The sequence below is a fragment of the Taeniopygia guttata genome, chromosome 1A (genome assembly GCF_048771995.1).
Source record: "Taeniopygia guttata chromosome 1A, bTaeGut7.mat, whole genome shotgun sequence".
NCBI lineage: Eukaryota > Metazoa > Chordata > Aves > Passeriformes > Estrildidae > Taeniopygia > Taeniopygia guttata.
The window spans coordinates 70,266,127-70,281,752 of NC_133025.1; the positions used below are offsets into that span (position 1 = coordinate 70,266,127).

At 42.1% G+C, this 15,626-nt stretch overlaps 2 protein-coding genes across 4 annotated transcripts in view; both read left to right on the plus strand.

The window, feature by feature from the left end:
• KDM5A (lysine demethylase 5A) overlaps positions 1 to 12,211 on the plus strand; it is a 48,720-nt gene extending 36,509 nt beyond the window's left edge. For both annotated transcript variants that reach the window (XM_030263644.4, XM_012569353.5), the window contains exons 22-28: positions 327 to 488; positions 1,496 to 2,047; positions 2,794 to 2,937; positions 4,174 to 4,333; positions 4,843 to 5,063; positions 7,194 to 7,601; positions 9,133 to 12,211. In XM_030263644.4, the coding sequence (XP_030119504.1) occupies positions 327 to 488; positions 1,496 to 2,047; positions 2,794 to 2,937; positions 4,174 to 4,333; positions 4,843 to 5,063; positions 7,194 to 7,601; positions 9,133 to 9,345 (1,860 nt within the window). In that variant the 3' untranslated portion in view covers positions 9,346 to 12,211. The remainder of the gene's footprint in view (positions 1 to 326; positions 489 to 1,495; positions 2,048 to 2,793; positions 2,938 to 4,173; positions 4,334 to 4,842; positions 5,064 to 7,193; positions 7,602 to 9,132) is intronic.
• Positions 12,212 to 12,364: 153 nt separating this feature from the next.
• Positions 12,365 to 15,626, plus strand: part of LOC100224093 (sodium- and chloride-dependent GABA transporter 2) — a 40,551-nt gene continuing 37,289 nt past the window's right edge. For both annotated transcript variants that reach the window (XM_041713717.2, XM_030263648.4), the window contains exon 1: positions 12,365 to 15,098. The gene's annotated coding sequence lies outside the window, so the exon portion shown is untranslated. The remainder of the gene's footprint in view (positions 15,099 to 15,626) is intronic.

A 15,626-nucleotide genomic window follows, 5' to 3' on the forward strand; every position in this document is an offset into this window, starting at 1 on the left:
TTGGAATGTTGAAGTATTGATGCCTAACTGCATGTAGTGTTGTGGTTAGCTATATGTATGATAGTGTAATCTGAATAAATTCTGTAATTTAATCAGAAAACATGGTGGCTTTCAGTTTGGCTGTGTCACTGGTTGCTGATTACATTCCAGTTCCATAACTTTAAGATACTTCTATCCTTATCTGTTTATTCTCTTTTTCCTATCATCAGTTGACAGGTATCAAAGGGTTAGATGGCTGAGTAGTTCTTGTTCCCTGGTGACAATGTTGTCATTCGTTGATGAGAAGTGCTTGGCTCTGACAGGATGAGTTTCCTTGGTGCTTCCAGGTTCTGAGCCCGCGGACTGATATCGGTGTTTATGGGAGCAGCAAGAATAGGCGGAAGAGGGCGAAGGAGTTGATGGAGAAGGAAAAGGAGAAAGATCTTGACTTGGAATCCCTCAGTGAACTGGAGGATGGGCTGGAGGAGGCCAGGGATGCTGCAGCTGTGGTAAGAAGCAGTGAAAGGTGGTGTCTCCTGCTTGTGTGGGCTTAAGTAATCTCTAATCTGTAGAAATTCTAGGGAAGAACTGATAAATTAATTTCACTGAAAGAGATACCTCATAATATGTGTTTGACACATGAATGTTATTCAACTTTAATTGCAGTGAAAGCAAAGGGAAGCACAGTTCAGAGTGTAACTGCTGGTATTTAATACCATTGGGTATGTGTAGGACTTAAATGCTCTTGGGTTGTTATCTATGGCAGCTCATCTAATATTAACATTTATTGAAATCGTGTGGAAATAATGAGGTGCAGCTCTGCCTTAACCAGGACCAACACATATTTAGTTAGGTCAATTTTGTGATCAGCCTGCAAATGCTTGGTCATGGACACTGGGCTGGAGGGAATGTTTTATTTGGTTCCTCTTTTTGGAGGATACTCATGTTGCTTATCAGAATAATTTGCTGACATCTGGCTGCCCTTTCCCTGGTAACAAAGAAAATATATGCAGGGTCATTAATATGGCTTATACACAATCTGTTTTACTGTAGTATGCTTGGTTATAGTTACCTGAATGGAGACATTAAGGCAGTGCAAGTTGATTCAGGAGACATGTGGTCACTCAGATGCTTCTGAAGCAATGCTCAGCTCCACTGTCTCAGTAAACAGTTGAATGAAACAGATTCTGACTTCTTCTCTGGAGTCAAAACCTGTTCTTCCGGTGGCCTTACAACAGATTTGATTATGAACTTCAGAAACTTTGTAGATATTGAGAAGGTTATCTAAAGTTTGCATGGCATCTCTACCAGAAGGCATCTAGGGACCAATGAGCAACTGAGGAGGAGGTATCTTAGATAAAGTTTTAATTAGATCATGTAGTTCCTAAAGTTTGGGCTAGGTTTAGATTTCCTAATCTGTTTGGGTTGGCTGGTTTTTTTCCCTTTTCCTGTGTTAATAAAATTAAATCTCTCTTAGCTGTGAAGGTCATGACATGTTTTTGTCCATGCTGGGCAGGTGGCTGTATTCAAGGAGCGGGAACAGAAGGAAATTGAAGCCATGCATGCTCTCAGGGCAGCCAACTTGGCCAAGATGACCATGGTGGACCGAATAGAAGAAGTCAAGTTCTGTATCTGCCGCAAGACAGCCAGCGGGTTCATGCTGCAGTGTGAGCTGTGCAAGGACTGGTTTCACAGTGGCTGCGTGCCCCTGCCCAAAACAAGCTCTCAGAAGAAGGGCTCCAGCTGGCAGGCCAAAGAAGTGAAGTTCCTGTGTCCCCTGTGCATGCGCTCCCGCCGGCCGCGGCTGGAGACCATCCTGTCCCTGCTGGTGTCCCTGCAGAAGCTGCCGGTGCGGCTGCCCGAGGGAGAGGCCCTGCAGTGCTTGACAGAGCGAGCCATGAGCTGGCAGGACCGAGCACGGCAGGCCCTGGCCACTGATGAGCTGTCCTCTGCTCTGGCCAAGCTCTCCGTGCTCAGCCAGAGAATGGTGGAGCAGGCAGCTCGGGAGAAGACGGAGAAAATCATCAGTGCAGAGCTACAGAAGGCAGCAGCTAACCCTGACCTGCAGGTAGGGATGGGAAGATCTTGCTGTTCCCTCTGATTGCCTTAATTTAGTGTGTCAAAATGCCTTGTTTTTCTTGGAGAAGCATGCGGGGAGAGGAGAGGGCAGTGAAAAGTTGAGGACTACACATGGTAAAACTTCTTACTTAATTCAGTGCTCCACAGGTTTTGGCTGGCTTCTGTTTTGTACATTGGTGCTCCAAGAAACAGGTCTGTTGCTCTCTACTCACTGTCACCATCAACAAGGTGTTTGTCAGAAGCATCGGGTATGCCTCAAGATGTGTAAAACAGTTGACACTTTGGAGTCCAAATTCCCCTTTCTTTAGAGAATCCAGCATCTCAGTATTCATCACTTCTCACGGATTGTCATTCAAAGGCATTTGGTGTTTCATTAGTAAATTTCGGCAAGGAATGTAGTCAAACACTGATAATTCCATAGCTGACCTCTTCATCTTCCAAATGAGGTTAGGTCATGTTGTGGTGAAGAAATTGTAATTTGTAGCACTGAAGAACAGTATCTAAATATTTCCAGTCACTATTATTAAAAAACAGGTAATCAGAATCTAACAAAACCTTTTATTTGGATATTTCCCTGTCTTTTTTCACATCTTGCTGTAACTGGTCTCTTTTGTGATGTCCAGGCAGTTAACCTCAGGTGAAAAGAAACACTGTTTTCTTTGTTAATAGCTCTTTAGGTTTTACAGATTTTTCATGGAAATTTTATTGTTTCATTTCCATGTTCCATTTTTTTAGGGACACTTGACAAGTTTTCAGCAGTCAGCCTTTAACAGAGTGATAGGGAGTGTGTCCTCATCCCCACGGCAGACTTTGGATTATGACGATGAAGAGACAGACTCTGATGAAGACATCAGGGAGACATATGGCTATGACATAAAGGTAAGTAATCCAGAGTGGTTTGTTTGCATGAAATAAATACAGAACACCTGTCTTTTATGAATCCTTTTTTTTTCAGAATATTTATTGTATATTAAGCTATGTATATTCTGCCCTAGTGCCTGTGGCAGAAGAGGTACTTAATGATTTTTATCTGTGTCCCCGTTCTATGAACTATTCTGAAGTTTTGTAATGTTTTTATGCCAAATTTCCAAAGTCCTTTCCACTTTAATTTCAAAAGGTGCCTTTTAATGCTGAGGAAAAAGATGCACTTACAAAGGGATTTGTGTTTATAACACCCTGGAGGATGAACATTGTCTTTATGCCCCATTCAGAGATACCATGAGTCATAAATATAAGTATCTATATGAAGAGCTCTTGGAAAGTTTTTGTTACAGCAAAAGGATTAGCCTTCAAAAACTGCATGCTATGTAAGAAGCTTCCTGATGCCAGAGCTTTGTTCATGTTTCTGTGCCTTTCTCTTCATTCAGCCCTTGTATAAAGGAAGTACATTTTGGAGTGTGGAATTTTTTGAGACAAGATGTCTGGATCATGTTGTAAAATTAGTGTCTGGATTCAGTATATAAATTGTAACTGCAGTTAAATTTCTGAAATATTTTATCTAGAGAAGAACTCCCATGAGAAAAGGCAGTTGTGGAGAAAACCATGTGTTTTCAAGGTATTGAAAGGTCCTTTTGAAATATGTAGAGACAAAGCCAATGCCACAGTTTCTTCTAGAGCTGTGTTTTCTTTTTAGTGATAGTGTCATCTCTGCCTTTAAAGATGCTATCTTAAAAGACATGTAAATTCTTCTAAGGCAGATATTGTAATTTATAGAGGGCAGCACATTCTCCAGGTTTGATGTGCTGCAATCTCCTATTTTTAAGTGTTTTGTTTCTCAGCAGCCTGATGCAAATACACAGACTTGTCTTACAGTCCCCTGTGAAAGCCAGCAACAATACATTGCTTCTGAAGACCACACTTAAGGTGTAGAGTGAGGAAGCTTGTCAAGTGTTTTTCATGCACTAGCTGTAAATAAACTGACCTATCTCTGTAGTTCCTATATTCATCTACCATTTAAATAGGGATATAATTTTTAACTTTGATCTAGGTATCTCTGATGGAGTGCTTCAGAGAAGGGCTTTAGGACCAGCAGACTGCTTAGTCTTAGTAGAATTTACTTTGAAGTAGGTATTTTCTATATTCAGATGTTGCATGTTTTCTGTGGATCTTTTCCAGGACAATGCCAGTGTGAAATCTTCCAGCAGCTTGGAGCCTAATTTGTTTTGTGATGAGGAAATCCCCATTAAATCAGAGGAGGTGGTGACACACATGTGGACTGCTCCCTCATTCTGTGCTGAACACGCCTATTCCTCTGCTTCCAAAAGCTGCTCTCAAGGTATTTGCTTTTGTATCCATTGAGATAAAATTAAGTAGATAACTGGGATGAGCAGTCAGTGAGGAGTTGAACTGCTCTGTTATCCATACTAGCTGTAACGGGATATGTTGTCTGGAGGTACCTACAGCAGAGTTACATTGTAATTAGTTTCCTGATATTTGATACATAAACCTGTGCTGATGTCTTCTGGTGGCTACTGTTTCCCACCTTAAAATGTTGTAAAAAATATGTAATCTTTTTTGGTTTTGAGCTCTTCCTTTTATATTTGTGTGGCTTTGCTTGGGGAGGTTTAGATTGGATATTAGGAGAAATTTCTTCACTGAAAGGATGCTCGGGCATTGGAACAGGCTGCCAGGGGAAGTGGTGAAATCTTGTCCCTGGAAGTGTTCAAAAGACATGTGGATGTGGCACTTGGGGATATAGTTTAGTGGTGAGCTTGGCACAGGCTCGGTAATCTTAGAGATATTTTCCAGGTTTAAGGATTCTGTGTCTTGGCTCCTGTCTGAAAGGTTCTAGCACTCCAAGGAAACAGCCTCGGAAGAGCCCGCTGGTACCTCGCAGTTTGGAGCCCCCTGTGTTGGAGCTGTCACCTGGAGCAAAAGCTCAGCTGGAAGATCTGATGATGGTAGGAGATCTACTGGAGGTATCTCTGGATGAAACTCAGCACATCTGGCGGATTTTACAGGCCACTCATCCGCCCTCTGAGGAGAGGTTTCTTCATGTCATGGAGGTAGGGAACTCAAAGAAATACTCTGGTGTAGAACAGAAATCCCACCACATTGTGTTGGTGGATTTATATAAATATGATCTTGAATAGTTGAGTGCTCAGTTGCTTGTCATGTTTATATTTTACCTGGAGAGAGTAGTAGATTACAGAAAACAACAGAATAAGTGATCCAGAAATTCAGTTTTTGATCACTCATGCCGTAGCACTGTCCTCCACTGTTAACCATATATAGAACAGTTTTCTCAAGTAGTTCAAGATGCAGACCTTATTTTAGAAGATAGCAGACTAAGGGAGAAAACACCCCTCTTGATTATGCCTGGAAACAACTAATCTGCAAAAGAGTTAAAAGAAACATTTAGGAAGATGAAAAGTTGCACTTAGCTTATATAACACATTACTTGTATGTTACTGAACTTTGTTACTGGGGAAGACATGTTTTGGTAATGCAGACAATAAGATTCATATTCTTCCTCAGAATAACAGAGACATAGCAATTTTTTAATTGATATACTATGAAGATGTCCTGATTGCTTTGTTCAGCTGCCAGTAGATCAGGCAGGTTTATCTGCTGATTCTGAGGTCTAGTCAAAATCACTTTGCTACATTGATGCCAAGGGCAAGGAATATGTGCTAGAAGAGAAGCCAGTTTTGAAGCTTCCACTCAAGCTGCTGGGTTGAAGAGCCATAGTGGAACCCATTTTTTACCATCCATCAGCTGCAGTTTGGGGTCAGTTTGACTATATGGATTACATGATGACTTGTTGGGTTACTGAGCTGTACAGGAAGAACATAAGATGATGGTCTTTCTTGGCTTTTTGGTGGTGTACAGTAATACAAGATGGAAGGTTGCATGCTGTTAACAGTGGGGCTTAGGTGAATGTAGTAATTTGTGTCTCATTTTGTGCGTGCCATCCATACAGTGGGCGAGTTAAAGTGTTGCCAGACTGCATCATTTAGAAGTGTAGAGTATAAAACTGCCCCTGCCTCCCAAGTACTGCTGCTTTACCACCTTTCAGCCTGAGTACTACATAGGCTTAATGTTCTTTCAGTCTAATGGCTTTGGCAGGGAGTTGATTGAAGAGCAGTTTGAATGCCAGCAAATAGCAATTTATAAATAATATGCCAGACTACTATATTAATAGTTAAGCAAAGCTTTTTTCCAGGGGAGTGGAGTGAGGAGTGTAGTGTGTGTGTGAGTTACAACATTTTCTGGTTAACCTTTACGAATATTTGCTTGACCAGAGCTGCTCATTTTGAATTGAATATATTCTGTCTGTTTACATACAAAATAAGTAGACTTCTGTGAAATAATCTGGAGAGGATTTGGTTTTGGGTGGAGTAGCTATATTAAGTAATGCACAGTAAACAGTCTCTTTACTGGTTTATAGTATGTTCTTAATCTATTAATAATTAAGGTTAAAGTATATAGCTGCATTGACTGAAATCAAGTCAGTCCTGTTTGTACAAAAGATTACACAAGTGAATCCTTCAGGTATAAATGGGACTTGTCACTGTAAATGCTACCTGCAGGGACAGAGCTGGCCAGTTTTAAGTCCCACTTGTGATCTGAATCTGTTATTTAAGAGCTCTTGATGACACCAGGATATTTGCAATGTCTGCCAGTTTGGAAGCCATTCAAATAACGGATGTTGCTTCCTCTTCTTGCTTGAGTTGCTGATACATTTTAAGAATTCACCAGTTACTCTTTCCTAATCTCTAAAACAGCAGTTGCTTTCTCTCGAAAATAATTACAGGCAAGACTGACCTGGGATGAAAAATAAGCAAGAGCACCTGACAAATGATTAATCTTCTCAACTTCTATTAAAAAACAATGTGAAAAGGGAGTTGCAATTATTGCTTACTTTACATTCTTACACTTGCTGATAGTTTACTTTTTCCACTGGGTATTTTTGGCTAATTGTACTTCGACACAGTTGATAACATTTAACAAATTTTTTATAGTATGATGAAAATGAAGTTATGTGCTTTATTTGTTTAGAATATGTAACAGTATGTTGTTGACTAGATTTCTTCATGCCATATCAGGGTAAAGGTAGAGGTAAGTCCATTTGTCAGACCTTGGGTTTGCAGGAAATTTGTCTTTGAGTAATAGATGTATCTTTTTCTGTGAAGGATGACAGCATGGATGAAAAACCACTGAAAATGAGAGGGAGGGACTCTTCTGAGAGGAAGCGGAAACGAAAACTGGAGAGAGCAGAGCAGTTCTTTGGAGATATGAAGCAAAAATCTAAAGAGCTGAAAAAACTGGAAAAACCCAAGAAGAAGAAGCTGAAACTCACTATGGATAAGACAAAGGAGCTGAACAAGCTGGCAAAGAAACTGGCTAAGGAAGAGGAGCGGAAGAAGAAGCGAGAGAAGGCAGTGGCAAAGGTAGAACTGGCAAAGGAGAGCACAGAGAAAAAAAGAGAGAAGAAGGTTCTGGATATTCCTTCCAAGTACGACTGGTCAGGAGCAGAAGAGTCAGATGATGAGAATGCTGTGTGTGCTGCTCAGAACTGCCAAAGGCCCTGCAAGGACAAAGTGAGTTGCCCCTTACTTCTGTCACAGGCAATTCTGTGCTAAGTCAGAATCCCTGTGCCAGGTAATATTTCAGTTGAGCAGCATGAGGAACCAAAGTGGTGTAGTTAGAAATGAGAGATGATTGAGTAGTACTTGGGTAGGTACATGGATTTAGCAGATTAAATTGTAGGACTTCCCGATTTTCTTAGGGACTTCAAAAGAGAAGATGGAAAATTAGAATCTGGGAAAAGGTACTCTGTTTTGGTTGGGAAGGAAGTTTAACTTCTTCAAGCTGTGCAATTTTCTGTTGACTGTGTGCAACATGCATTGGCTGATTCAAATTATTAATTCTTTGATTAAGAAAGAAATGTTCCTAGCTTTATTGTGTTCCTGAGCAGGAGTGGGATGTGTTATGTTCCTAAATGAAATAGATTTTCTGTATTTCATGCATACACTCTGTGAACAGTGATGTTGCAGGCCGAGTGATCTACAAACTTCAGTGGTTCATTTTGCTTGTTGGAGTTAAATAATCAATTATTTTAGACCTGATTGGATTTTTACAAAAGAAACTTGATCTGCCTCTCTCTGTGGTACTGCCTGTCATGATTGTCAGCTTTTAACACAGACTGATGATCAAAAATGATATCAAAATGTTTTGTCTGTACTTTTGTACTTGAACAGGTGAATGCCATACTTGTAAAAAAATGGCAGATACAGGAATGTAATGACTGAAGCTGCAGCTGTTGATGTCCATTACTTATCACTTTGGAAAATTTGTTCAGGAGTAGTTGGCTGCAAACAAAAGTAAAATCTGTATGATGATAATGTTTCTTCATTTTAAATAGGTTGCCACTACTATTGTTTTTCTGATACAGTTTTACATTCCCTTGTAAGAGGAAAGCAGAACTACAGCAGTAACAATTTTTATAGCTGTACCAGTAGATGCTATTAAAATGGAGAATCTGTTTCTTACCCTGCAAATCAGAGTTTCTGCCCACTGACTCCAATTAACATGTAGTTTTATTCAAAGAATTACAGCAATCAGATCATTCATCTTTTTTCCTTCCTACATTCTAACTCATTTTTTGTCTTTCCCAAATTGTTCTACAGCAGGTTCAGCTCAAAGTTTGTATTGTAGTTTAAATGTTCTGGCACTTAGGACTTATATTTACAAAAGCTGCTGTTTGATAATGTAGTCTAAGAGGGTGTGTTTGGAGACTCTCACCGATGCTGAAGTAACCATCCCTGAGCATTTAAAATGTGTTTTAGCGCATCTCCTTTCGTCTTAGCAGAGCTGAATCATCTTCCTCAGGAGCAGTAGTGTTCTTGTGTTGTTGCAGTGTAAGGATGCAAAAGGGGCAAGGTTTGTTGGAAGAGTTAGTTTTCATTAAACTGAAGTAGCTTGTTTAAACAAGCTCTGTAGGGGCACTAACTTTTGCCCCAGAGCTTTTACATTCTGTTAGGTTTAACAGAAGGTATTTTCTTCATAGAAACTGTGCCTGTCTGTCCTTTCTTGTAACAGGCTGTGTGTTGCTGATGTGCTCTCTTGCAGGTGGACTGGGTACAGTGTGATGGGGGCTGTGATGAGTGGTTCCATCAGGTGTGTGTTGGGGTCTCTCCAGAGATGGCTGAGAATGAGGATTACATCTGTATAAACTGTGCAAAGAAACCCCTGCAGGGACCCAGCAGCCCTGCCCACGCCTCACCTCCTCCCTTCTTGTTGAGCTACAAACTACCAATGGAAGAGCTCAAGGAGACGAGTTAGCAACTGCTCAATGCCCAGACCTTGTTGGGGAAATGGACCACTGGAACCCTTCAGAACGAGAGGGTTTTGAAGCTGATGTAGCTCCTGAGCTTCTTCCAAGGATGTACAGACGTGCAGCAGAGTTGGTCCGTTGGTTGTAGCTGGCTTCCTTCCTGCAGCGGGAACGTCAAGGCACAGAGGCACCAACTCATCTATGCAGACACTGCCTGATGAGAGCTCCAGCCAGTGTTCTCTGACTTGAGTGTTTCCATCTTTGAGTGTGGCTGTTGCTCTCGAGGACTGAGCAAACTCAAGGCTGTTAGACACTTCAGGGTGTTAGAAGTACATGTTGGCAGTGGAGCTGGCCTGGAGCTGGTGGGCATAGGCTGGAGCTCTTAGACCTACCTGGTTACCCTAAGGAGGTGACTTTGGAAGTTATCTTTTGCCTCTCCATGCCTACCCAGTGTGTAGAGCAATGTCTTGGGAGAATGAAATTGCCTCCATATCCAGGCAGCTAACACTACACTATAAGGGTGGGAGCAAGTGGATGAATTTCTTTTAATTTTTCTTTTGTAGCTAAAGGGCAGAGGAGCTCATAATCGCAAAAATCAGCTAAAGTTCTGTTTACCAAAAAAGAAACCCAACTACTCCACTAGGCAAATTTTTTTCCTCAGTGGGAAACAACTGATCTTCCCGTCCTGAGGAGGGCCAGAAATCATTGATAATGTCTAGCTAGACCAGAACTTGGGAAGAGCAGAGTGCTTCCCTTTCCACAGGGATGCTCTCTCCTGTTCCAGGCTTTGCTTAGAGTTCTGCACTCCTGCACATTAAAGTTGTGTGGCGCAGGATGGAGCTGGCAAGGAGGTACAGCACCCAGGGCCCAGCTTCTGAGATCTGTACCCAGGGATGGGAAGGAAAGAAGACAGCCCACTTACCTCAGAGGTTACACTGACACGTGCTTCTGTGAAAAGTTTCACTCACAACTTTCCAGTATCACCAGGCTACAGGCATGGCCTCCTGTGATACCAGCAAGCAGTCTGCAGATAGTATTCACAGTGCAAACCCCTCCCTGCTGGCTTTGCTGGATGTGTACCAGTGTACAATCAGCAACAGTTCTTGTTCGAAGTTGCCCCTGGCTTTGCCGGAGGACCAGAGGGCTTGGGGTCATCCTGGGTGACAGTTGTTTTAGTAAATCCATTTTTAAAGAAGGACTTGTTTTTACTTTTTTCTAAATGTCTCAGACTACTGACTTGTTCTATAAATAGATTATTTTTCTTTGATTTTTTTATACTTACCACTGTTAACCAGCAGCACAGACAGAGGTTCACAAAGCAAAAACCTGCCCGTGGGCTTGGGTTTTTTTATTCCATTCCTTCCTTGTAGTACAAGGAATTAGCAGTTACCTTCCCCATTCTAGATTGACCAGCTGCCTGTGTTTAAATAGGTAAATACATTTCATGTGCTACCTTTGTATTTGGGTTTGTTCCTGTTAGTGGGGCATCTGGGCCTTAATGACTCCAGTGGATGCTGGCCTTGTGTATGTGAATGTCTGAAATCAGCCCCTGGGCTGTCTTGTCCCCCTCTCCACTCGCTCCCTATTGTTTCCATTCTTCTGCAGTTCTAGGAGTGTTGTAAGTAGTGTCCAGTCTTACTAGGAGCTGGATTGGGATTTAAAGAAATATTGACAAAAACGAAGGTGTGCTGTATTGACTGTTCTGTGTCCCTTCTCTTGTTCTCTGATATTTGGAAGTCTATTTATTTGGCAGAATTATCCATCCAAAAAAACCCAACTCAGCTCAGGTAGACAGAACTTTATTGTTTTCTTCTATGTGTGCCTGCTACCTGGGAAGAGGGAAGTGTGCAAAAGGAAAAGAAATAAGATGGAGCACAGAAGATCCAGAGTCTTGGGAGCTTTGAGTGCAGATTGGACACAGACTTCTAATTCCTGCTCCTTAAAGACTTAATGTGATGTTAGAAGCAAAAGCAAGCTGTGGTTAAGCATGTGGCTGAAAGGGCACCCTAGCAAATTTAAGAGTATTATTTGTTTACTTATTTATGAAGGAGTCTATGCTTTAGATAGACATACCCTCTTTTTGCCTCCAATTACTTTTTTTTTTCCTTCTCAATGTACACTTAGTTTTGGTAAACTGATTTAAACAGTTGTTACTTTTCCTTCAAGCTTTAACTGATGGTACTACATAAATGTTTCCCAATATGGAGTGGATAAAACTATCTGTCACAGATGTTTAATCGGTCCAGAATTAGACTAGTACAAGATTTCTTAAAGAATCCCAGTGTTCTGTATTCTTTCTTGACTCCTAGAATTTGTGACACAACAGGGGAAGTATGGTTAGCATCTCCTGTTAGCCACTGACCATATCCTCGTAACCATTCCTGCATTCTCTGTTGCAATGAAGTCCTTGTGTGTAATTACCATCAACTGGAAAAGAGGTCTTTGAGTAAACCTGCATTGCATGTTCCTGTTTCTCTGTGTAGAAGGTATGGTGCAGAGTGTTGACAAGCACTAGTTAACAGCAAGATGGAAACAAACAGCTCTACAATACAACTGTGGTCATTCTGCTTGTAACAAGCAGAGGAAAGAGCAAACAACAGAAAGAAATGTGCAAATCATATGCAAAACTCACGTTTTTAGTAGTTGCTTTTCATGTAGCCACATGGAGAGCCTCTATTCCACTATTGGAAGGAGGTTGCCACACTTTTTTTTGGTCACAGATGTATTGTCTGCTTTTGGATAAGGTGTTCATAAACTGAAGACCATTATTAGCTTTACATCTTATTGTTTTAAGCTTGTTTTTTAAGAGCGTAATTCCTATCAAAGGATTGCTGATAGTATGAACTTATGAATAAATGTTAACTTTTGGAAAAACCTGTAGTTTAGTGGTTGAAAAACCCAAAGCTACAGCTGTGGTGTTGTCTCCAGATCCAAGGGTTTGAATTTTTATAAATGCATATGCAGAGAAGCCAGCCAAAGCCAAGATAAAAATGTTCTTACAGGTCTGCTACAGCTGTGGGAAAGCTCTCTCATGATTTGGGGACAAAATCTAAGTACACAAAAAATATTAGCTCGTATATCTAGCAAGGTACATGTCTTAATGCTATAGTCTACAAAGGCTACTTGCCACTGCTGCTGTTATTTCTTTTCATGTGTCTGACACAAAAGGTCAAACTTACCTGATTTACCTGAGCTGTTGTGAGGAGCTGAAAATGGCCAGTGCTTGAGTACTATAGCTTCTACTAACTGTGTTTTCAGGTTTTTCTTGTGAAAAACAGGGCCTGGAATTTGGCAGCTTTACTTGCAGAGATAAATGTCACTGCTGAACTTCAGTACCATTGCCTTTAGGATTTATGCTTTTGATAGATCTGTACCTGAATGCTTGTGCAGCCTGGACCACTGGTAATGAAGACTTAAGAGTCTTCAGCAACCTAATGTTGATAGTATGGGAATTATCTGAAGGGATGGAAACACAGTCACACAGCATAAGGTAACAGGCAGCTGGTGTTATATCAGCCACACTGTGAAACTTGCATTGATCTTTTCAGTTTTTAGAATCATGGAGTAATTTAGGTTGGAGGGTACTTCTGGAGGTCATCTGGGTCGACCTCCTGACCAGAGCAGTGGTGACTTTAAAAGCAGATGAAATTTTTCAGGGTTGTGTCCAATAAAATTTTGAGTATTTCCAGGGATGAGCATTCAACGACTTCTCTGATTTCCCATTTGGTTTTGTAGCATCTTCAGTGTAAAATTTTCTTGCTGTAATGTGCCTGTTGCCAGAGTCTGTCTCTGTATCTAATCATCCATTAGGTAGTTGTAGACTGCAGGTCCTGCAGCCTTGGTTTCCAAGCTGAACAAATCCAGCTCAGCCTCCCTTGAGCCATGGCATGAGCTGTAGCCTTTTGACAGTCTTGTTGATCCTTGTGGGGCAGGCTGCTCAATGTACTGAGGAGCCCAAAACTAGACATGTTACTCTAGGTACAGCTTAAAACTGTTGAATACAGCGGGGGAAATAACTTCCTTTAACCTGCTGCTCACACTTTTGCTGTGCAGCCTCCTACAGGGCTGGCCTGTATAGCTCCAAATACTGCTTACTCCTTTTCATTCTGGCTACTATTAGCCCCAGGTCTTCTGGCTTATAATTTCTCAGATACAGGACTTAAATTTTCCATCAGCACATCACTTCAGCCAGGAAAGATCCAACTGAATGGGAGTTCCCTCCTCCCCTGTTTCGGGCTCTGCTGCTCCAGTCCTCTGCCAGCATTGTTTGATGTCATCTAAGTGTGCTCTATACCACTACCCAGGTGGGTAAGAAAAAACACCTGAGGTATTGCACTTGCAGCTGTCTCCAGGATTTCAAATTGGTGACTGGTGAAGCCTGAGCATGGAATTCCACCCCATTTTTCACTGCCATTATAGGTTGTCTATCCTCTCCTCCAAGTGTGTTTTTGCTGTAAGTCCGGGTAAACACCTACTGCTCTCCCCTTGTCCATAGAGTTCATCACAGAAGGCAACGAGATTGGGCTAAGATTATAGTGGTGACTATTACCAGTCATGTTATCCCTCATGGGTGTGGATGTTGGGTTGAGGAGGATTGGTTCCATCATCTTTCTCCTCTTCATTGAATGGGCATGATGCACAGAGGATTCATCACAGTCTATCAAGAATGTGATCTTCCTATTTTTCCTAGGGTTCAGATGTGTTCCTAGGGGTGGAAGAAGTTTCTTAATATCATTCCCGAAATAACTGTTAAAATTGCTGTAAGAAGTTGAGTGCTGTGGTCTGCTAGAAGCAACATTTGAGGCTTACTCCAGTTAGATGCGAAGGAAAATCAGGGAACTCCTTCACATCCTCTCCAGCTGTGGTCAGTAAGAATGTGTTGGGTCAACCTGCCTGAACCAAACAGGAGCTCTGCTTGGAGCACCAAGGCAGTGGGGAGGTGCAACAAATCCAGCCCTTATCGGCTTTGGGAGGGTGGTAAATGTGTGGGGCAGCTGGAAACTGCACAGCAAGACATGGAGAGCATTGAGCTTTGGATAATGGCATGGCTTGGCACAAGGGAGTGTTAAGTTGTAGGTAAAGGAAATGAAAGTAACAAGGATTTACTGAAAAACGTTTGTAAGGAGCTGTGTTCTGAATGGCTTTGAAACAAAACCTCTGCTGCAGTGAATAGTTTTAATCTGAGGTGAGGTGTTGTGTCTTATTTGGTGGCTTTTCAGGGGTCAGTTTTTGGTAGTCTGTGTATCACCAGTCCTGGGTGCTGGTTGGTGTCTCTGGCCAGCCTGGCACTGCTTTGAATGGGTGGGTGATAGGCCAGCAGAAGAAGAGCTGCATCCCTTTGCAGGTTGGTGCAGCCCCTGCTCAGCTCAACCCCAAGCACTGTGCTGTGACAGCTGTGGAGCCCACACAGCTCAGTTCTATGAATTGAGACACAGCTCAGGTTTTAGTGATATGTGGAATGAGTGCCACATTGTTTACTTCTGTCTGGAAATTTAGTTAATCTAGATGTTGCCAGTGTATTGATGGCGCTACATCCCATTATTTCCTTTCCCCATAGTCTCTTAGACAGGAGGTAGATGCTTTAGCTTTGCCTAGAAACATTTCTGGGAGAGACAATGGCTGCTGAGAACACCTGGTGGAGAAGTGGAATCACTGGCAGCACCCTGCCTGATGCTGGAGGACCAGCCCCAGATGAGTGTGATGGTGCTGCTCTCACCTGCTGCCAGAAAGGGGAGGCTCCACGGGTGTAACCCATTACCAGGTTTGTATCTTACTGGTAAGGTTTGAACACAGCCCAGTTTCTCACTTTCTGGGCCTTACCACCTACCATGGCACTGGTTTCCTCTGGCTTCTGCTGCAAATAGTCTTGGAATCGTCAGACTCTGGGATTTAGGGCAGTTAGAAAATGCAGAGAGATGAACAAATGAATGATGGAAGAGTGCACAGCCACAGGAAAAGTGCTTATAACTTACAGAATTTTTTTTTTCCTTGCTGAATAATGTGATTTTAGGAAGCTGATCGGTCTGATTCCTGTTTGTAGCAGAAAGTGGGCATGACCCCTGTAAAGGGTGCTGCTGGACAAGCAACACCTGAGATTTCTGCAAAAAGGAGCTCACTTTGCTTTGCCTTAAGCAGCAGCTGTTCCATGCCCGTTCCTTAGCTCTGGTGATCTCAGAGAAACATGATTGTTTCTTGTGCTTTTTCTTTTGTCCCCCCGGGCCTTTCCATTACACCTTGGGCAGCCCCTGTTCTCAGGGAAGTCAGGCCAAAGGAAATCAGCACAAACTCC